The following is an 18,045-nucleotide window of genomic DNA, read 5'->3' as shown; positions in this document are numbered from 1 at the left end:
AGAATCTAGTCAACTAATGGTCAAAACTAAACGGGTGTTAGATAACCAACGGAGGACCAACGACATTCACATAGGGCTGGGTTTGGGTTTCTTGAGGCAAGGCAATGACTCCAAACTGATGGTACATTTAACACCATCTTTCACCTCAGCCCGCACTGCTCTTTTCCTACAATGACATAGATTCAGACCACATACAGTGAGAAGCATTCTTCTCAAATAGCATTAGGCACATAGAAAATACTCTGTATAAGCATGTCTTTAGGTAGTTGCTTTCCAAGCAATCATAGTCCATTGGACCCAGAAAAAAGAATAGGCTTTATTTTAAATATGACTCTAAAAAGTGTTTTTTTTTTTTTTAAAAAAAACGCCTCTTTTTACTAACCCAATCTTTGTTAATTCAATAAGGAGTGGTATTTTAATAGTTCATTTTTTAAAAAGCTCTAAATAGGTCTACATTCCAAGTTAATAGCACTGCTAGTTTACATAGAAGTCTACCCGGTATAGGTGTGGGAGGAGGGGGATATACAAAAGGAGTGAGGATTTACAAAAGGAGGGGCGGTTCCCAATTATAACCAATTCCCTTACAACTGACCATAAAAGTAAATTTCATGTCAGACTAAGGTTGTTCTGCCAATAGATCTATATTGCTGGATCCTTGATGCTCTCTGAGCTTGGTTTTCTTGCAGATGTTTCATTACCAAACTAAGTAATATCATCAATCCATCAGTTTCTCTATCCTTATCCACTGCCTTCTCTAATTGGCAGAATGAAGATTTACTGCAAGGAATCCCAGGATTTTACTGATGCCTAATGTAATAATATCAAAGGGAAATTGTGATGCCTGTAAATATACCTATAAGAGAGCTAGTTGGTATAATGATTAAGACAGTGTTTCCCAAACTTGGCAACTTTAAGACTTGTGGACTTCAACTCCCAGAATTCTCCAGCTAGCTCTTCTGGCTGGAGAACTCTGGGAGTTGAAGTCCACAAGTCTTAAAGTTGCCAAGTTTGGGAAACACTGGATTAAGACACCAGGCTAGAAAGCAAACGTCCTCTCTTAAGCATGAAGCCAGCTGGGTAACCTTTGGGCCAGGCCACTCTATTTCAGCCCTAGGCAAGAAGGTAAGGGCCCTTCTGAAAATCTTGCCAAGAAAACTGCAGGTTCAGGCAGTTGAAAGCACAGTCCTACCCTCATCCCTTTTACTCAGTGCAAGTTTTCTTTTGAACATTTAAAAAAAAATACAGTCAGATGTAAGGTCTCGTGTGCTTTCTTCATGTGGGATTCTCTGAAAACACCCACTCATTTACTCTCAGGTTTATACTGATGGCTCATCCACTGGGCAATAATCCAGTTTCTACGTAACTCTGAATCACGGTTATTACTTGTACAAGCTGTGATAAGTCAAGAAAACTATTTTGCCCTCAAAATTTCAGCAATGAAGTCTAAGGGAGCCCTGGAGAATGGAAACATGGACATGTCCATATCTGCAGTACAGAAAAACAGAAGAAAAAAAATGAGGGACAAATCCTTCGCCAACTACTTTTCCTCATTAAAGCTAGGAGAAAAGAATAATTTCCTATTTCCCTGATAGCACTAGAAATCTGCTATATGAAAACAACCCAACTTGCCTGTCTGTGTTGTTCCTTGCTCAGCTGTTCCCTTTCCAGCAATTTCCCATTTTCTTTGCTCCTGAAATTAGGTATGAGATTAATTAAGGATGTCTGATGCAGCCAAATCTTCAAGTATAGTTTCTTAGTGTGAACCAGAGAATTATTGGAACATACCGTATATACTCGAGTATAAGCCGAGTTTTTCAGCCCACTTTTTGGGCTGAAAAAAGCCGCCTCGGCTTATACTCGAGTCTACAACTGGATCCGGCAGTGCTGTTGCCTGTTGGAGGAGGAGGAGGCGAACCAGCCTGCCATCGCCGGCCACCGCTAGCCCTGCCGCTCTTCCCACCCCCTTCCAAGCCCCACAGTCCAGCGGATGGAGCAGCGAAGCCCCGGGGCTTCGCTGCTGCTCCCCGCATTTTCTGCACGGGGATCCCTTGGAGAGGGGATTCCAGCCTGCCATCGCCAGCCACCGCTAGCCCTGCCGCTCTTCCCACCCCCTTCCAAGCCCCACAGTCCAGCGGATGGAGCAGCGAAGCCCTCGCTGTGCAGAAAATGCGGGGAGCAGCAGCGAAGCCCCGGGGCTTCGCTGCTCCATCCGCTGGACTGTGGGGCTTGGAAGGGGGTGGGAAGAGCGGCGGGGCTGGCAGTGGCCGGCGATGGCAGGCTGGTTCACCTCCTCTTCCTCCAACAGCACTGCCGGATATCCGCCCAACGCTGCGGGGGCTCCAGCGGGAGCTTTGGCGGCTTCACCTCAGCCGTAGCGCTGGGCAGCAAATGTGCTGGTGCTGTTGGAGGAGGAGGAGGCGGCGGCAGCAATAGCACCTGAGGACAGGACAAGAAGCAATGGAAACTTGTCAGAAGGAGACTCAAGCTGGAAATAACGAGCAATCTGACAGTAAGAACAATTAAAATCCTAGGAAAATGTCCTTTCATGAAAAATTACTTTTTCAGTTAACTCTGCCTGACATTAGTTGGGTGAACAGAAATATTAGTTGGCCAATTCTAAAAGGGAGCACCAGAAAGAACTTAAAATATTTTTTAAGAGAGCTGGGTTTTTCATTTATATTATATGTATGAACAGAATTAACACAAATTGCAGATACCAATCAAACATAAAGAAAAAAAGGATGAAATAATGCTCATTTTTAAAAACTCAGTGAAAATAAAAATAATATACCAAGAAGGTGGCATACTGGTTGTGATTTGATCTCTTCGGGGGATCCCGGGGATCCCCTATACAAGTATTTTAATATTGCAGACTTGCAGTATTATAAGTCATACTGATATTATAGAACACTTTAATTAAGCGGGTCCCTTGAATAAACATAACTTTGAGTTTCAAATAACACTGATTTTTTATTTTTGAAATTTACCGTAGCTGCTGCATTTCCCACCCTAGGCTTATACTCGAGTCAATAACTTTTCCAGCTTTTTGGGGTAAAATTAGGTGCCTCGGCTTATATTCGGGTCGGCTTATACTCGAGTATATACGGTAGCTGATCTGCTGAGGACATCAAAATGAATGCAGGAAAACCCTTATATTCTTACTTCATATGATACTGTTCATTACTCCCTTTACTTTCATATTTTTTTATAAATCTAACCCACAGTTATGTAAAGATCTGCAGTTTGTCTATACTTGTCCTCCCATCATCACGTGATACTTGCTTGCTCACCTCTTGGCTGCCATACTGCCAACCATGGTAACTGCTCCAATAATCCCAATACGTTTATATTTAGGGATAGTACTTGAGAGCTGTTTTCTAATCACCATGTGCATATCATCCTGCGTGGAGAGGAAACTAAATATTACAAAAATTGAAGTATGTGAGATAAATCTACTTCTCCTGAATTGCAAGCAATGCCCAAAGAACAGTTAGTAGCACAGAACTATCAAAGCATACAAAAAGAAAAAAAATACTATTCTGTTCTATAAATTGAGAGATATTTTAAACTACAATTTCCCCCTTGGGATTCAGTGCACCAGTATACAATGCTTTAATAGTTTGAATGTAAAATGCATTTGCAAATTTTAGAACCAAGAATAAAATTAAAGCAAGCAAAAATATCTGAAAGGCAATGCATTCATATAGAAATGTATGATGTTCCAAGGATTCTCAAATAATAAACTAAACCTCACTTTGGTTATTTAGGCAGCTTATATTCAATTTTATATGTTATACTGAATTTGGAAAACATCTAGATTCATACACGGCTCCACTTTTTTAATGAATGTATAAAAATACTAATATGTGAAAAAAGAAATATTAATCAAAAATTAATAGCAACATTCACCAAATTTTGAGTAACCTCAAAATTTGAGTCCCTCGGGAATAGGGCGGCATACAAGTGTAATAAACATACAAACATACATACAACATACTATTTTACACCCATTATGCATAAATCTTTCTGATACCAATGGCATCTAGACATTTAAAACTGAATAGAAAACAAGCCTCAACATCTTCAAATGTAGAGGACATAGGGAATGATCTCGAAGGAAAAGCCACTACCAATGCAATCTTTATAAACAGCCAGGTTTGAGCCCAGATCAATAAGATAATTTGGGAAAACATCTCAGACAAGTCCCTTTCTATTTCACAGAAAGATAAAGATGAGGGAGGGGGAAAGTACATTCAAACTTGGGAAATTGTATTTCTATAGTTTACAATAAAAGTAGTCCTATATGGAATTGATTTATTAATCTGGTCTACCTTGTAGAGGTATCAGCTATCAATGGTTCACTCACCTGGATATGGCTGTTTCTATGACCCTGGCTAAATGCCAGCATGCTGAGGATGTGAAATAGCTTCCGGATTTGCTGTGGACCAAGATTATCCATATAGTCCAAGATGCTCTGAAAGGAAAGTTCATGCTCAACACGCTAGAAGAGTGATGGTGCATGCCCACACCCACAATGCAATGCGCCCCATCCCCTGTGCATGCACGCACGACACCCCCCCTCCCCCGGGGAGTGTGTTTTCACCTTCCCCAGGCTCCATAGGCTTTCCTGAAGCCTGGGGAGGGCAAAAACGGCCTCCCCTAGCCCCCCAGAAGACGGAAATGGATCATTTCCAAACTTCCAGTTGGCCTGTGGGGCCTGTTTTTTGCCCTCCCCTGGCAAAACCTCCCCCGGAGGTTTTCCAACAATTCTTCCAACAATTAAGTGCTCTGATCCAGAAAATCCATCTTAACATTTTTGTTGCAAAAATGCATACTTAGGATTATTTTAGAGACCAAATATGTCTAAATTGATATAAATCTTTGCTTTTAAAAATAAGTCAATGGGCCACAAGGATTCTATTAATAGAAAAAAATAGATCCTTATTCTTCAAAGAATCTCATGTATTTTTCACCATCAAATTAATTCCTCTATTTTATTTAATGAGTCACTTTTCTTTTTTCCTTTCACTGAGAAATATGCAATAATATTAGACAGCTAAAAGGTATTATATGTTTATTTGTTGTGGGCTATCATAAACTACACAGAATTTTTTAAAAAATGGTATATGAAAGAATAAAAAATGCTATTTTAAAATGTTTATTTTGTCTTTTCACAAAAAAATCCAATTTCTAACACTGCAGAGAAATTAGTTAAATATACCTGAACCAAAGCTTCCAGTGTTGAGCTATGCTTACCTTCAGAAAGACAACATAGGGAACAACTGATGAGGTATGGACAGACACAAGATCAGTTAATGTATCCAGAGAAACATCCACTTCAACCTTGTTGCCACCACATACATGAGTAACCAAGGCACCCACAATCTCCTGCACAAAAGCAAAGGAAAGAAAAATATTAAAGTATAAATGTTTTGTTGTAATTTTGAACAGAAGAGCATTTGCCTGCTAGGGTTGAAACTGGTAAGGAATGGTTGAAAAATTATTGTTAAATAGACTTCCAGGTTTATGTGGTTGTCTAGCAATTGGAAAACTTATTGTATCTACCCAAGCCAGTTTTTAAAGAACCACACGAAGTGTCTCTAATGTTCTCATTGTATTTAAAGAACATGGATATTCCTGGAAAAGGGAATTTCAGATTTACATCTATGGTTTTTAATCTTTGTTTTAATGGTGCTTTTTGTTTCAAAAACTACTTCAATCTCAAAGTCAACAAGCAATAAAGGGTAATGTATGAACATAGTAGAAAAAAAATATTGCAGAAGTAGAAATATTTTTAAAGAAATGTGCATAGAACTTTACAAATAGACACACACACACATACAGACATATAGTTATTTATTTCTTATTTAATATACTGCAACCCCATTTTCCTCTCCAAATTATTCAAAACTCTTATGTATAAAAAATAAACAAAATAAAAATGCATGTTGCAAATATATGTATCTTTTGTACCTGCTGGCAGTAAGAATCAAAAGCCATGAATGCTTGCTTATACATGCAGCTGCCGAAGGAGACAACACAAGGATCTACTGAGTTCACAAAGCTCTCAGCAACTGATAAGATTGCTGGAAAAAGATCTCTCATAACCTGAAACATAAAAGGTAGATCAAAGGGGCTTCAGAAATATACCTTTGTCTTTCCAATGCATATAGCTGATCATGTTTATGATATTCTAAAATTTATTTATAACATAAAATTAGTAAACAAGTTCCCTGAAGAGGGGCTCAAGCATGAGTCCGAGAGCTTGGAGAAATCAACCTCTGGTCCCAGTGATCGACCTAGATTCAATCTTGCAGTTAAATATCTGACTGCTGCTATTAATTCATCTATTGGAGATGATGAACAATTTTCTATTTCTGCCTTTAGGGGAAATAACAATATATGGAATCCTAAGTTAAGGGTGCCCATTATTTTCTTCAGGAAAACAGGATATTTATGGAGAAAGCAGAAAGTCATTTCACCAACCGAACCTATCATCATCACAAAAACATCGTGGCTTTCTCCATACATTATCTGATTAATGATTTATGGCAGTACAATATTTACAAACATGTGGAGAAAATAAACAGGTCCGTGGACCAACGAAAAGTAACTTTGCAATGTTTAATCTAGAAAGGAAAATAAGAAAACCCACCCAATGTGCTGAATTGCATCACAGCAAAGAACCTACCAGCGAGTGATATCGGAAGGCGTTCTGCAGCAACTGCTCTCGCAAACAACCCGACTGAATCTTACTCTTCAATAATCTCTCAATTTGCTTCTTGTTTTTGGTACTTGTAGCATAGATGATTAACAGCATTATCATATCCAGGACCTTTTTAAAAATAAAAGTGCTAAATTAATTATGCAAATATTAAATCCAAAATAAAAAAGTAGGTAAACAATAGCAAGGTTCTTTAAAAATTAAGAGTCTCCTGCAATAAGAAGCCTACAAAGAATATTCTAAGAGGAAAATAGCTAGCACAAAATCTAAATAGGATTACCTTATGATCAGAGGCAGAAGGAATATTCTCAATAGCCTAGAAGAACAAGGATGGATTATGCACATTATGAAGTTCAATAATTGCTTATATAACATTCATAAATAAAATCTCAGAACTCTTCAGCAGAACAGATCTGCTAATTGCCAAAATTATATTAAATTCAGCATATATTTGAGAAAAATGGGATAGTTTTTAATGAAAATCATAGAATTGCTTCTAAAAGGTTCCAGTTTCAACTATTGACATTTGTGCATCACGGGAAAACCCAGAAATATAGAGACAACACTAAAAGATAGAGAACCACATTTAGTGCCAATTTTACAAGAAAGCTTTATAAAGGCTTGTTTAAAAAAGAATATGGCAAAAGCAAATAAATAGGGAAAAAAGTTTAACCTTAATCCAACCTTCTAATACACACTTCTGAAATTTAAGAGTCGACTTTAATACATCAAAAAGGAGCTTGAAAGAATCCTTGTTAATACTCATTTGGCTTGCAGATAGACTGAAAAGAAACACAAGAGACGATTCAAATGACAGCAAACATTATTCAGCATTAACAGTGTTAAAATAAGTTTGATAAAGGTTAAGGCTTTTGAGTTTCTTTTAAACAATGTGTTATTATAGTTGTTGGCTTTACCTTATTTTAGGAGCTAGGTATTGGCACAGAAGAAGGCTAACTTAAACAGATATCAATACTACATACAGACCTTGACTGCCCCTTGCTGCTGAGTTTGCTTTGAGATGCCTGGATACTTGGAAGGGCAGCACATGATTCCAGATTCAGCTTCTTACGAAGGTCAGAAATTACCTGCATGACAGTATGTATCATTCAAACTCATTTGGACAACAACAATGTATTCAAGATGATTACTAGGAAAAATGAGAAAAAGGAAGAGAGGAAAGAAACAGCAAAGACCGCAATGGCATATTTTTATAAGCAGTTTTTAACATACTTTTGTATAACACCAATTAATATATATTCCATATTTTATGCAAATGACAACCAAATTAAAAATAGTAAAGTGGTATAGTATGTCCTCTTCACAGCTCTATAAAGAAAACTGACCAAAATTCTTTTTCTGCAATAATTAATAAAGGAAGCAGCATAAAGAAATAATACATTATTAGGTATATATGCTTCCTTTTAAAGAGGTGCACAAGGCAACATGCATGGTGCTCCCTTCTCCTAGTTTTTTTTTCCTGCAACAACCCTATAATGTGGGTTGGATGAGATGGAATAACTGCCCAAAGTCACCCAGCAAGCTTTGTGACTGTGGGTGGAGTAAAACATGGGTCTTCCTACTCCTAGTCCAGTACTGTCATGTAAAAAAACTGCTTTATTAAACTCAAATCTTGTAAATATTTCAGACTGCAAACATTTCAAGTTCAAAATATCTTTCCTAAAGTTTAAAGCAACTCCCAGTAAATTCTGCCTGCTGATTAGGAAGTACAGGTTCCCTCTGGGTACCCCTCTTAAAGAAAAGCCTTTTCAAATGGGGAAAGGTCTTTTCAAATGTTTGCCCCTTTCCTGCAACAGCAACCCCCCATCCCCAAATTTAAGTTGACCGAGCATGATTGGGGAAGGCAATCACGCCTTGGTATTTCAGTAGGCCTTTGAGGAGAAGTGGAAACAAAAGTGATTCTTTCTGCATGTATGATTATAAGACATTAGATGAATCATTGACATAGGGATATTTTACTGCATATGTTTTGTAATTTATCTAATTTCTTCTTAGCGATTTTAATGCTGTTTACCGGTGATAGCATAAGAAACTGCTCAGAGCCAACTGTAACAAATTATGAACCAAACTGAAACAAATCAAACCAAACTGAAAACCTCTGCTTATCTGCCTAAGTAAGAAAAAAAGGAGATGAAAATAATCTGAAATGATGCCAATGGTAAAAGTTCCAGGTGTGAATTAACACTGGAGCCTGTCATTCATACATTTTTCCCTTTTTATTATACTGTGGACTCTTCTTCATTCCAAAAATATAATATTCAAATTGAGTATCTTTGATGTTGAGGATACTGTACCTCTGTTGCTTCAGTGGCCTTCATAGAATGAAGAATAAATTTAACTATTACAGGTAAATCTTCCACTTTTACAGCAGACACTGAAATCATGACAGATTGGCGTATCTATTGGGGGAGCAGAAATTTGTTCAGATGTGAAAATGAGAAAAAGCATTAATATATCTATATCTTTTTATCTTTTTATCTGTCTATCTATTTATCTATCTATCTATCTATCTATCTATCTATCTATCTATCTATCTATCATCTATCTATCTGATTGCGCTTATCCCAAAATGTTGAGTTAATTTTAATGTAAAACTCATTAAGATTTTTTTAAATAAAACTCATGCCAAAGGATTAGAACAAAAACTAGGAAATTCAAGACTATCTTGCATTCTAGAAATTGTTTAAGCTTTCAGATAACAGAGACAATCCTTCTAACAAAGAAAATTTGGAGCAATCAAGATTGCCTCTTAGTGTGACTTTCTTGCCTGCACTGGATACAGGAGTAGAACAGTTAATGAGTTTCTGGCTGATTCCAAAACTGTGGCAAATTTAATTCCTGACAGGAGATTCCATACCTCAGAGAGAAGTTCTATATCAAGATTCAAACAGGAAAGCGCATCCAGGACTGGAACTGTGAGCCCAATGTTCTCCTTTAACAAAGAACTAAAGAATAGGCAAAAAAAAAAAACTTTTAACAGGTACAAAATACCCAAACTGCAATATTATATAGTGGGTTTTTGTCAATTGCTCATTTTAGGACTTTATTTCTTGGAGATTATCCAAGAAAGATGTGAAACCCAGGAAGATGCTTGCAACAAACTTTATTGGTACCAAAATAGCTGGGGCACCCCCCCCACTCACCGTGTTATGATTTTCTAGTTCTTGGACTGTTCTTACTAACAATTCCAAAGTCTAGATTGGCTCATTTCTCTAAATGGGTAAAACCAGCAGGAATGGATTATAATAGAATATTACAATTTCCAGGCCTTTCACCAACTTAGTTACTTTGGCTATGGTATCTATTAATTCCTATGTTATACTGAATGACAATGTTGTTGGGAAATGCCAGAAAACCATTAAATACAGGAAGAGTACTTTTAAAGCACATTAATACCATATTTACCTAAGTTGCTTGGCAATTTCACTATGCTGGGAATCTTCCAGAATTTCTGGCAGACTTGTAATGATATCATGTTGGATTGATGGAGGTGAAACATAAACCATCTGCATGATCATTGAAACAAGATCCTACAAGTAACAAAGCATGAGGTCATAGAAATTCAAGAAAACAAGTTTCTCTACAGTCTCTGTGACTGCTTAAAAAAAATACTGACAAGCCAGGAGATATATGCTATACATATATACTTAAGATACTAATTATGTATTAGAAATATATTATTTATATATTATGTCAACAAACAAACATTTTGCTATAAATCAAAATCAAATTATTTTATTTTATTAAATTTATGTGCTGCCCATGTCACTATTCAAAGTGGGTATAATCTGGGTATAAATTTCATAAATAAAATCACTTCAAAGCAAAATGGGTAGCAAACAAATTTAATAATAATAATAAAATCAAGCTTGATTTTGCTACAAGGAGCCCCACAAACTGTTTCTCTGTACAACCATGTCATTTTACCTCTCGCAATTTAGAAGAGAAGAAAAATTTGGTAAATATTTTTTCTAATAAGCAGATCTCTATTATACATGACAATATCTGCGGCATTTTTGACCCTATAAAATGAATTTTTAATTCTGCAAAAATTTTCAGGAAATTGGTTTTAATTACTTAGGCTTCTTTTTTTTCCAGTAAATAATTTTAAGGAGCAATCCCACCCCCACAACGGCTACGGTCCCTCCTCTTTCCAGCCGTTCTTTCCCTTCTTCTATATTGCTTCTATATGCAATGAACTTCATCTCTGCAATGAAGCAAAGCAAACATAATAAATACATATTTTATTATAACCCAGTTATAAACAATTACTCTTTGACTTCTCAATAGCCTGATTTCAAGTAGAACTGTACAAATTACATTGTAAGATCCAGCACCAGCTGAATTTTAAAATGAACCCTGAAAAAGAGTTTCTAATTGTCTATTATTTGGTCTTGCCTTGTTATCAACTATCCTGTCAAGCCATTTTAATTGATTGACAATCAGCCGAGGCAAATTTAATCCATCACTTCCAACGCTGAAAAATAAAAATGACAAAAGAATCACAATAGGGAAGAAGAGATCAAGCCCTCTATCTTCCTTACTACTAATACAAATTATATTCTATAATCTATTAATTATCTGTCTAGATATGATCCAAATTTTCTTTTTTCAGCACCGTTTCTTTAAGCCTTTTTACTGGAAATAAAGGCACCATTCATAATATAAATAACATTAGGAAGATTGACTGACACTTTAATTTTGAGCCATGTAACAATCTACACTAGGTATTAAAATAAAGTCAATTACAACTCACCAGTCTATTTGTTTATTTTGCCATGAAAAGCTGGCCTTTTACAGCAGTATGTATATATACCATAAAAAGCTGAATATCTTTCATTGTGTACTGCTTAGGACTACAAACAAATTATTTATACCAGTGTACTGTTCCCCCTCTTCAATGCAAATCAGATCCCATTTTTAGGATTTAGAACAGTAAAAAACAGAAGTTATCTAATAGACAATGTTCTACCTTAAATACCTTTCAAAAAGGTTTTTATTTTATTTTATTTTATTTATCCTATCCTATCCATCCATCTATTTATTTATTTCATAGTTTTTAACTGCCCATCTCCCTCAGATTTACTTACCTTTCCTGAAAAAATTCAGGGAGCTTTTCAAATAATAATTTTATCACAGCAGGCTTCCAAAAAACAAAAAAATAAAAATGTTTTGAGAAAATTGTTTACATTGTGTACAAAATCTTGTACAAAATAATGCAAGAACATTTTTCTAAAGTTTCATATAATGGTACATAAAAACATTGGAGATGTTCACAAGCAAAATGATACAATAGCTTTCTGTTTCAGAGAAGACAAATTCTATCTCCTGAATTTAAAAGATAAAAATTGAATGTATTCAAATATTTTACTTTTTCATCTTGACTAAATCCATTACAAATATTGGGGAATCTTAATTAATGTAGCATTAAAAAGTTAACGCAAATATTTACAATAAACTTAGTTTTAAATATAAAGTGACCACAAATCAATTTTCTGATTGTAATACAAAGATACACATTTTGAATAAGTAACAGAAGAAAACTGTTACTTCATTTGGGCAATACATACAGTACATAAAGAGACTACAAATCAATTATCTGATTGCAATAACAAACTATAGCAACTAATAATAAACTATTCAAATCTGAAAGAAAGTAAGTAAAATCTTTATTACTGTCAAAGACCAGCAATACACATTAGTTTTTACACTATATTAAAAAATACTAACATTAAAATATAATTAAAAAGTATTGACATTAAAAGTGGATAATAATATAATGGTCCAAAGATTGTTAAAGGTATGTCCAGATAATTGAAAATCTGAAAGAAAGTGATCAGTTTGTTGTGCATCCTTTGTGACTGTGAAGCCCAGTTTAAAGTGAAACAGAACTATACCCATTTCCTAATTTCTCAGTGCATTTTAAAAATTTAGGGTATAGGTGGATTAATATTAACCCGATGTTATTTGCAGTCAAAAGTGATCAAAACGAATGGATCTTTCCAACAATCTTGTGACATCTTTCTATTCATCATTCTAATCCTATCTAGGCATTCTCTGAAGAGTAATTAGGAAGAAACTGGGCTGTATACAATCATACTCTTGCCTCTCTCCAACCTCCATAGATTCAGGCAAGGGTATGGGTTATATACTGAGTTGGCTCGAATGAGAGTATAGTTCTCTTTGTAACCCTAGACCAAATAGAGCAGAATAATAATTACAGATGATTGGAGAAATGTGGGAAAGATGGGAATAGACTGCAAATGAGCTCCATTTCCCCCCACTTTCATCTTTCTCACAAGTTCAGTCTAATGCCTTAGTGACACTTTAGATGTCTACTTTTGATTATTAGAAGAAAATGGAAAAATCAAATAATAAACATACCTGCAATAGCTCAATACCAAGAAGCAGTTTAATGAGGCTTTCACAGTATGAATGCACTGCATCACTAAAGAGGAGAAAGACAGCTTCCTGTTACTCTTATTACAAATTCATTGTAGAAAATTTGCTGATTGGTTGCATAATCTAACTGCTAAGTGGAAATATGCAAATTAAAAACTATGTATTTGCACTGGAATAATCTTTGAATTCTTTACACAAAAAAATTGAACAGATTTATCACTTTCAGTCAATGTACTATAGCATTTATTTACAGTATATGCTTTTGGTCTGCCCTCTTAAAGGTGCATCAATTTACATTAGTACTTTTATCCCTATCCCCATCCAGGCAAGTCATCAGGGATCTTTCAATATCGCTGAAGCTAATTATAGTTATGAAATATTTGGATGATAGTTTTCAAGCATCAAACAAACAACTCTTTTCACTTACTTTGTTTCTTGATTTTGTGCAGGTATGCATGGTAGAAGACAATTCCTAAATTGATCTCTGTTTTCAATGTGGGAATCCAAGCCACTGATGAATTCTGCAACAATCTAATTTTTTAAAAGGACAAAAAAAGGAAGACTGAGCAATCATAAAAGTCATCATTGCTTTTCAGCACTTTGTTATGTGGATTGAAATAAATATATATCAATATAGTTTCAGAAATGTCATATGATCAGATTCATACCTGTGGATAAGAAGGGTGTTTTCTTAAGGCTTGATGCAACTTTTTCTGGAAAATTGCTCCATCTACAGCTACAAAAAAAGTATCAAGTATCATGCATAAAAATATGTATCTACATCACATTCTTCTAAAATGCCACCTTTCCCTTTAAACGCTCCATGACACCTGCCAGAAATCTAACAGCTTTTTTAAAAAAATCCAGATAAGAAAATACAATAACTATATATCTTTCTGGGAGACCTGCCTTATGCCAAACTGCATCCAATCAAGAGAAGAAACTTTTGCTTTTCTTCTTCTGATTCACTGAATTTGGATTGTCATATAGGTTTTGACACTGATGATGACATATCAAAGACAACTGTACAGCATGTTTTCTTCTTTTTGCAAAAATATTATTGGTAAATATGCCTAAACGTAGAAAGGACTGCAATGTTTCCAGAAACATTAATCAAAAAAAAAAAAAAAAAAAAGGGAGGAGGGGAGAGAAACTGAAATGCTAGGAAGAACCAATAAACTGGTTTTCCCAAAAGTAATAGGGCAGTCACAATTTGGCAGTAAATCAGGAAAAAAATAATATAGGTAGTTAAATTTAATATAATGTATGTCGAAGATATAATATAAAAACACAGAAGAAAATTAATCATCCTCACCATCATTATCATCCATTTTGTGATGGATATTTATTTCATATATAACTGAAATATTTCCTGTTGAAGACTCAAAAGTCTTCAAGAAAAAGAAAAAGAAAGAAAATAATTCCCTGCCCCCCCCCAGATTTGCATATCTAACACCAACTACTCCATTTACCAAAGAAGCATAGCACAACAAACAATACCTATTTCGTTCTGTTTTTCTCCTGCTTTCAATGTAATCCCTGCAGTCTTAAGGAGATGCCCAAAAGCATTATTGTTTTCTATATCATTATCTTGTAAAACAGACTTTTTCTTTCCAGAGATTCGAGGCCTTTTTGTTTCTAATAGGGAAACATAAGCAAAATGCATATTGGAATTAATGTAGAATCACAACAGCTAAATGCATAAGTTAACATTCCAGTAAAAAAGTTATCCCTTTTTTGTTCTGTTATTTCTGCCTTGAAACAGCAATGCGAGGGATTGTAAAACACTTTCTGACAAGCCACTTGTAGATACTAAAGAGGGAAAATAATAAAAAATGGTTCTGCTTTATAAGCATCTAAGAGTAGATCTGTATATTGTGATCATAATTGCTGGATATGATGCTCATAATGAATTAAAACAAAATTAATGGGACTTAAACTTTTTTTCTGAATTGCATTCTCTATATACACTACATGTCTTTCTCAACTCTCAAATATGACTCTATCAAGAAGTTTATATATTCAAATTAAGATTATTATACCAGTATACTATAATGTGGACATTATAGAAGGATAGATGTGTTAGTGGCAAAAAAATCAGGAGTCTGATAGTATATTTTCTGATTAGCAAATGTTAGAACCCAACGTATGGATCCAGTACATAGATGACACTTTTGCCATAATTAAAAAGGGCCACCTACAGAACACACATAAAACCATCAACATCTTCAAAGTCACTAGGGAAAGAAGGAAACAACAACACATTAACCTTCTTGGATATACTCATCAGCAGAGAGTGATGACAAATTAGAATCACAAGTCTACCATAAAATCACTCACATCAACCAAGTGCTCCACTACCAAAGTAACATCCCAACCTCCCACAAGAGAAACTGTAAGAGCCGTATTTAGACAAGCACAAACACACTGCAGCAACCTGAACATCAGAAAAATGAAACAGATCATCCATACAATATCTTCCAACAAAATAGACATGGACACAACTTCATTGTTCCTGACCACTTAATTCAATACAGCATAAGCAACACAAGCTGTGAAAAGGATAGCACTGCCATATATCAAACATCTCAGAAATCACCAATAGACATTACCACAATATGGCATCACCATCGTACAGAAACCAGCCCCAGAATTAAAAACAGGAATCATCTACAGCATACAGAGTAAGGACTTCAAAAGCCACAATGTAGGACAAACAGGCAGAAGATTAGCAGATCATAGCCATAAACAACTACCGTGTTTCCCTGAAAATAAGACAGGGTTTTATTTACTTTTGACCCCCAAAATAAGCATTTGGCCTTAATTTTTGGGAGGTCTTATTATTTTTGAGGTGCAGGAGGTAGCAAACGTGGTGTTGCAATAATTTTGGGGAGGGCTTATTTTCAGAGGTGGGCTTATTTTAGCGCATGCACTCAAAAGCCCCAATGGGGCTTATTATCCAGGGAAGTCTTATTTTCCGGGAAACAGGAGAACAGTCAGAAGACATTATGAAAACTCCTTAATTTCAAAACCAATGGATACACCTACCATAATTTTAAATGGAAAACTTTGAGTATCCTAGACCAAGCAAGTCCAAAAACACCAGAGAATTTCTGGAAGCTTGGCACTTTGACAAATTAGCCATCAAAAGGCATATAGGAACTGTGGTGGTGCAATGGTTATAATATAGTAGTGCAGGCTAACTTACTGCTCACTGTCTGGAGTTCAATTCTGACTGGCTCAAGCATAACTTAGCTTTCCATTCTTCTAAGATCAGTAAAATGAGGATCCAGATTTTGGTGGCAATGCTGACTCTGTAAATTGCTTAGAGAAGGCTGTAAAGCACTATGAAGCAGTACATAAGTCTAAGTGTTATTGCTATATAGATATAAATAATATGGAGCATTGATGTCCTAAACCAGTGGTCCCCAACCCCCGGTCCGCGGACCGGTGCCGGGCCGTGGAGTACCTGGCACCGGGCCGCGCAGCGGCCGGGGGCCATGCAACGGCCGACTCTTCACTCATGCAGCGCCGTTGCCGGAGGGGGGGAGCTGCGCGGAAGCACAGGAGCAAGTGAGGCGAGGAGGAAGAATCCCCCGCTACTACACCACCTCCGCCCCCTCCCCGAGTCAGCTGTCCCCTCAGTGAACGCCTCCGCCTCTTTCTCCTTTCTTGCCTCAGTCGGCTCGCCTGGAAGCGAGGCGAGGAGGGGGCGGACCATGCGCTGGAAGCGGAGCCCTTGGAGGCCCTGGCGGCTTCCCCGCCCGGCCTTGGCTTGTGAGAAGGAACGGCGGGAGAGGTAGAGAGAGAGAGAGAGAGAGAGAGAGAGAGAGAACATCGGGCAGCCGAGGGCGGGGGGGTCTTTTGAGGGGAGATGGGGGGCAGCGCACGGTGGAAAAGCGGCGGTCTTGCCCACCCTTTCCCTGCCTCCCGCCCGCTCCAGTTGCCGCAGCCAGGGGTGGGGGCTCGGTGCCTGAAGTCTCTTGCCTCTCTTCCAAAATTTCGCCAATGGGCATCGGTGAAACGCGCTCTTTCTCTTCCTCACAAAACACATTTCCTTTCCCCCCACGCGTAGTTATTGGCGATATGGACTCTTGGAGGCTGCGCTCCCGGGTCGCGTTTCCTTTTTGCAGCCCACGAGAATGCCTGGTTCTGAGCCTCAAAAAACGAGAGTTCTCTTAAGGCTGCAAAAAAGGAATATACTTTGGTCCTTGAAGTGCTTTTCCTGTTATTTGGACATTATATATAAACGTACGTACATACGTATATATGTATATATGCATGTATGTATGTATGTATACATACATACCCTACTCCTGGAAACACCAAACCTGAAGTAGTCAGCAGCAGCCTGAAGATGACGAATGTGACTTCGTCGAAACGTCGCCAAGACATCTCCAATTCTACGCGGGAGAAAACCCGAACAACTAGAGACCTACATACTAACACCCGCGAAAACCTCAGAAAACATATATATATGTATGTATGTATGTATGTATGTATGTATGTATGTATGTATGTATGTATGTATATATATATATATATATATATATATATATATATATATATATATATATATATATATATATATATATATATATATATATATATATATATATATATATATATGTCTGTAGTCCATAATATAGTGATGATTTAAAAAAAAATTAGTTGAGCACATGGAATCTTTTTTCTTTTAGTATATTTTGGAGGTGGGGGCCCACTTTGTTATTTAAGATAGTATCTCCTTTTATATATGGTAGTGAAGATACCTAATACTCCCACCCCCTATTTCCCCCACGACAATCAATGTGTCATTGCGAACAACGCCCCCCACCCCTGCGCGCGCTCAGCGGGCCACGGTAAAATTATCAAAGGCTGACTGGTCCGCGGCGATA

The 18,045-nt window shown here is 36.6% G+C and overlaps 1 protein-coding gene across 1 annotated transcript in view; it reads right to left on the bottom strand.

The window, feature by feature from the left end:
* FANCD2 (FA complementation group D2) overlaps positions 1-18,045 on the bottom strand; it is a 42,900-nt gene that overhangs the window by 23,660 nt on the left and 1,195 nt on the right. Inside the window, exons 3-20 of the mRNA XM_014057278.2 lie at positions 14,648-14,785; positions 13,816-13,883; positions 13,575-13,678; positions 13,130-13,193; positions 11,836-11,888; positions 11,144-11,222; positions 10,151-10,275; positions 9,603-9,690; positions 9,040-9,144; positions 7,712-7,812; positions 7,398-7,506; positions 7,005-7,040; positions 6,692-6,835; positions 5,974-6,108; positions 5,257-5,388; positions 4,367-4,474; positions 3,291-3,400; positions 1,630-1,690 (exon numbers count right to left, since the gene is read on the bottom strand). Of these exons, the coding sequence (XP_013912753.2) occupies positions 1,630-1,690; positions 3,291-3,400; positions 4,367-4,474; positions 5,257-5,388; positions 5,974-6,108; positions 6,692-6,835; positions 7,005-7,040; positions 7,398-7,506; positions 7,712-7,812; positions 9,040-9,144; positions 9,603-9,690; positions 10,151-10,275; positions 11,144-11,222; positions 11,836-11,888; positions 13,130-13,193; positions 13,575-13,678; positions 13,816-13,883; positions 14,648-14,785 (1,760 nt within the window). The remainder of the gene's footprint in view (positions 1-1,629; positions 1,691-3,290; positions 3,401-4,366; positions 4,475-5,256; positions 5,389-5,973; positions 6,109-6,691; positions 6,836-7,004; positions 7,041-7,397; positions 7,507-7,711; positions 7,813-9,039; positions 9,145-9,602; positions 9,691-10,150; positions 10,276-11,143; positions 11,223-11,835; positions 11,889-13,129; positions 13,194-13,574; positions 13,679-13,815; positions 13,884-14,647; positions 14,786-18,045) is intronic.

The sequence above is a fragment of the Thamnophis sirtalis genome, unplaced genomic scaffold (assembly GCF_051295495.1).
Source record: "Thamnophis sirtalis isolate CommonGarterSnake01/CBP01778 unplaced genomic scaffold, rThaSir2_p1.2 scaffold_3, whole genome shotgun sequence".
In the NCBI taxonomy this organism is placed as follows: Eukaryota; Metazoa; Chordata; class Lepidosauria; order Squamata; family Natricidae; genus Thamnophis; species Thamnophis sirtalis.
Note: the sequence above shows the minus strand (reverse complement) of the source record. Positions and strands in the feature narration are given on the sequence as shown.